The 1,596-nt window shown below is 57.8% G+C and overlaps 1 protein-coding gene across 1 annotated transcript in view; it reads right to left on the bottom strand.

Moving 5' to 3' along the window:
• The window catches only part of RNF217 (ring finger protein 217), a 133,872-nt gene extending 133,548 nt beyond the window's left edge, over positions 1-324 (bottom strand). The window contains exon 1 of the mRNA XM_040239332.1: positions 3-324. Within this exon, the coding sequence (XP_040095266.1) occupies positions 3-324 (322 nt within the window). The remainder of the gene's footprint in view (positions 1-2) is intronic.
• Positions 325-1,596: the final 1,272 nt, after the last annotated feature.

Consider the following 1,596-nt stretch of genomic DNA (forward strand, 5'->3'; position numbering starts at 1 on the left):
ACCGTGCTCTGCTCCTCGCCCATCGCCGCCCGCGGCCCGAGCCGCCGCTGCCCATCCAGCCGCCGGGACCCCCACCCGGCGCCGGCGGGCAGCGGGGGCAGCGGCTCGGCTCGACTCGGGGCTCCGCTTCTGCTTCCGGGTCCCTCCTCCGAGGCTGGGACGCCCCGAGCTCCCTCCAGGGAGCCCGTGCTCCCGGGCGGCGGCGCGCGGGGAGCCCGGCCCGGCCTGCTGCTGCTCCTCCTCCCGGTCCGCCCGCGCGGCCGGGCACCGCCTCGGGGGCACCGAGGGCCGCTCGCTCCGGCCGCCGGCGCGCGCGCCCCACATGCAGGTCGGGGCGCCGCCGCGGCCCCCGGGAGCCCCCGGGCGGGACAGAAGGGTCCGGAGGGAGGAGACCGTCAGTCCCGCACCATCGCCGGTCCCCGCTGCGGGCCAGGCGGCCGGAGGGCGGTGGTCACAGGGTCGAGGGGCCTGTGGCGCCGCAGCGGCGCGCACCGGGAGGGGCAGCCCGAGCGCGAGCCAGCCGCCGCGGCCCCTGGGGGAGAGGCCGGAGCGCGCGACCTCCCGCTCCCGCGCCTCGTGCTTCACCTAGAGCCCTCCTCGCCGCCCCTCACCCCACCCCTTTGGCGCACACCTCCCCACACGTACACACGCGCGCGGCCACCGCGCGCTCACTCACGCACACCCCGAGTGGGTGTGATCTCAGACCGGGATGCGCTCCCGCGCCCGGAGTTCACACTCGGCCTCCACCAGACACCCTCCAGAGCCCACAGGCTGCCCCTCCGGCTACACTCGGAGGAGAACTTCCTACAAAACTCTTTACTGAAAGCGGGAACCAGAAAAATCCTGGCTACTTAGGATTTTGCTTTCGCTTGTTTCTCTGGAGTTCGTCCGATTTGAAATCCACCTAAGATGGGGTTCAGAAAAACAGTGCTAGGAATTCTTAGTTCAAAATGCTGTATATACAACTCTGCTTTCTGCTTAATGAAGTAGAAAAGATGTTTGAAACCCACACATGTGCCAAAAAGTACGTTTAACCTTGAGCGCTGGTAAATAACCAGGTTTATCCCCTTTTCCTCCTTCTCAATGTCCTCTTAGGAACTTTTCTTTAACCCTTTGAATAGTCCAAAACGGGTAGCCTTAATTAAGATAGTAAGATGGTCTGGCCTAATTAATAAACCAGATCATTGGTGGAAATCATGAAAAATTTTATTAGCATAAACATATTTATCCCCCAAACTGTTTCCAAGACAACAATTATATTTGAGCCAGAACTTAATTATGTGTTGATCTATCTTTATTTTCCAGGAAGTATTAGTCACCCAGACTGGTGCGTTTTAGTTCCCTAAAGCCAATGAAAACATTTTTGGGAAGCCAACCTTTGTTTTTTTTCATCTTGAGAGGGAATTCAATTTACACATTCATGTAATAGGAAGGAGCTATGAAGTGTATAGAATCTTTTGTCTTGAAATTGTTATTGGATTGTTCTCAAATATTTTTCAAATCAGACACAAATGATAGAAATGTGATTAGGTACACAGGACTAAGGGTTTCCCAGGTGGCTCAGTGGTAAAGAATCCTCCTGCCAATGCAGGAGAC

The sequence above is a fragment of the Oryx dammah genome, unplaced genomic scaffold (assembly GCF_014754425.2).
Source record: "Oryx dammah isolate SB20612 unplaced genomic scaffold, SCBI_Odam_1.1 HiC_scaffold_4, whole genome shotgun sequence".
NCBI classification, from domain to species: Eukaryota; Metazoa; Chordata; class Mammalia; order Artiodactyla; family Bovidae; genus Oryx; species Oryx dammah.